The sequence below is a fragment of the Cyprinodon variegatus genome, unplaced genomic scaffold (assembly GCF_000732505.1).
Source record: "Cyprinodon variegatus isolate N-32 unplaced genomic scaffold, C_variegatus-1.0 Scaffold141, whole genome shotgun sequence".
Classification (NCBI taxonomy): domain Eukaryota; kingdom Metazoa; phylum Chordata; class Actinopteri; order Cyprinodontiformes; family Cyprinodontidae; genus Cyprinodon; species Cyprinodon variegatus.
This window is the reverse complement of record NW_015150594.1, coordinates 395,775-398,424: the sequence shown is the minus strand read 5'-3', so window position 1 is coordinate 398,424 and position 2,650 is coordinate 395,775. Positions and strand designations below refer to the sequence as shown.

At 37.0% G+C, this 2,650-nt stretch overlaps 1 protein-coding gene across 1 annotated transcript in view; it reads right to left on the bottom strand.

Annotated features, from left to right (window-relative positions):
* adgb (androglobin) overlaps positions 1–1,096 on the bottom strand; it is a 40,827-nt gene extending 39,731 nt beyond the window's left edge. Inside the window, exons 1-3 of the mRNA XM_015376759.1 lie at positions 979–1,096; positions 468–609; positions 205–297 (exon numbers count right to left, since the gene is read on the bottom strand). Coding sequence (XP_015232245.1) covers positions 205–297; positions 468–609; positions 979–1,049 — 306 coding nt within the window. The 5' untranslated portion in view covers positions 1,050–1,096. The remainder of the gene's footprint in view (positions 1–204; positions 298–467; positions 610–978) is intronic.
* Between the last annotated feature and the right edge of the window lie 1,554 nt (positions 1,097–2,650).

The following is a 2,650-nucleotide window of genomic DNA, read 5'->3' as shown; positions in this document are numbered from 1 at the left end:
TAATTCCTATGGGTTGCATGGATAGTTTTCCAGGTAAAAAACATTTACATCATATTTTAAGGCAAAATAACGACAAAAATTAGGCTGAGAAGCTTGAAAACTGCATCTTTACGTAATTTGAGGCATACAATTATATATTATAGCCCAACACAAACGGAGCTTATATAGAGAATGAAATATTTCTCCAACAGGAGGCAAAGTTACCTTATTAACGATGAACTCTGCTGGACGTTTCCATGTGTGCACCTTAAGAGGGGGGGGCAAAGGAAGCTTTCCCTCTGGATCTTTAAAAACTGACTAAAAATGCGACATTTTACACAGCGTATATCAAAATCTTTTCTTATTCTTAAAAATAGCAATACCAAAGTTCAACCAGCAATTACTTGTTCAAACTTTTTCAGCATTAAAAATATGGAAATTAAATTCCTACTTTTGTAGACAACTCAGGAACCCTACCCACTACTTACATGGATGCGATTCTTGCTCGACTTTCTGTCCTCCAGTCCTATAGAGTCCAACTCCTTGCTGACTTCGGTATCATTCCACTCTGGCCAGATATGAGATCCTCTTTTCCCGACATCCCCGAGACTGTCGGAGGACTTAACGGCCCTGAAACACCGAGATATCCGACTCATCTCCTCGCAAACGTTAAAGTGCAAAGCAAACGTTAAAGTGCAACGCAAACGTTAAAGTGCAACCCTCGCAATTAACGTTAATTAACGTTAATTGCAATTTAAAGTGCAACCCTCGCAATTAACGTTAATTAACGTTAATTAACGTTAATTGCGAGGGTTGCACTTTAAATTGCAATTAACGTTAATTAACGTTAATTGCGAGGGTTGCACTTTAAATTGCAACTAACGTTAATTAACGTTAATTGCGAGGGTTGCACTTTAACGTTTGCGTTAAAACTCCTCGCAAACGTCATGTTAATTGCGATTAAAACCATGTTAATTGCGAGGGTTAACTCATACTCACTCATTCTGGCGGTCAGTTGAAAATGATTTGCTGGACGAATGCTCCGTTTTCCTTAATTGCGATTTAGACATTGTATTTATTATTAAATAAAAGAGAAAAGAAAAGTAACTCGCTGCCTCCTCGCTGAAGTTTGGCAGTTGCTAAGCAACCTGTATCAAAGGTGGGCGGGGTCTAGAATAGGAGCGTTTCCTGTTTATTTTAGCCGATTTGAAGTCTTAAAACTACGGAAGAGGATTAGGGCCACTGGAAAAAAAAACTTAATTAATTTTTACATTTGATTTCAGTTTAATATGGGAAAATTCTGCTATTAAAGTCAGAGTTCTGAGATTAAAGTCAGAATTCTGAGATTAAAGTCAGAGTTCTTAAAAAAAAAAAAAAAGTCAGAATTCTGAAATAAAAGTCAGAGTACTGAGAAAAAAGTCAAAATGCTGAGATTAAAGTCAGTGTAGAGGCAATTACGCATTTTTTGTCTTGTCTTTAATGTCAGGGTGCATGTGTTAGAGGTATGTATGGGCATGTGTGGATAGAGTTCCCGCAAGATCCAAAGACAGAGAAGAGGAGAGAGTTCTAATTAATTGCATATAAAGAAGAGCCTTCTGTTAAGAAAGTTATGGAGAAGAAGTACCACACCGTCAGTGGCAGCAAGTGTGAAATCAAAATCTCCCAACCCAAATAGGTCTACATGCAGCAGCAGTTCGACACGCTGAATCCAAGGAGGAAACGTAAAGCTTTACTGCAGTTAGGGATGTTTATTGTACCCTTTTTCTGTGACGCATTGTACAATAGGTAGACTTGCATACTTATTTAACTTTAAACTTGCGGTCAACAAAAATATTTGCCACTGCCTTAGCCTCTCTCTGAATCAAACAAACAAAACAGCCCCAGAGCAGATTCAGTTGATATTCATTAGACAATCATTCTGCTCCAGACAGATGCCAACACCCACTTACAGCTCCACCACACATGCCCATACATACCTGTAACACATGCACCCTGACCTTAGAGACAAGACAAAAAATGCATCCTTGCCTCTACAGTCAGAATTCTGAGATTAAAGCCAGAATTCTGATATTAATGTCAGAATTCAGAGTTTTTCCCCTCATATTAAACTGAAATAAACTTTAAAAATCAGTTAACTTTTTAATTTTTTCAGTGGCCCTATTCCTCTTCTACATAAAACTGAACTGCTGATATCAACCCATAACATTGTCATAGACACCTTTGTGGCTGTTTTACATATTAACTGACCAAAAATGGAAAAGGTCTGCTTGTCTGCCCCATTCAGTACAATAAAAGCCTCCATCAATCTTTGTTTAATTTCCAGGCCTTTTGCCTGACTTAGACAACTTTATACATACAACAACTTATAAATTATTCCATCTTTTGATGAGATGTACACCTAATGTATTTTTTGTGAAAATGTGTTTGTTGTAATCTGCCCACGTTAGATTAGCATGCAGCTCTCTACATCTGTTTCTCTTGAAGTTAAAAGAAAGAGTATTTGCTCACAGCATCTTTTGAGTTTTTAATAAAAAATATTTATTGAAACTTGTGATGTGAGGCACAACAAAATAATAGCATTCTAGGTAATAGTTAGCTCATTAAATGCTTTGTTTTTACCTTTCCTAAAGACTTTGTGGAGCCTCTAATATCTAATAGACTCTGCCCCTCA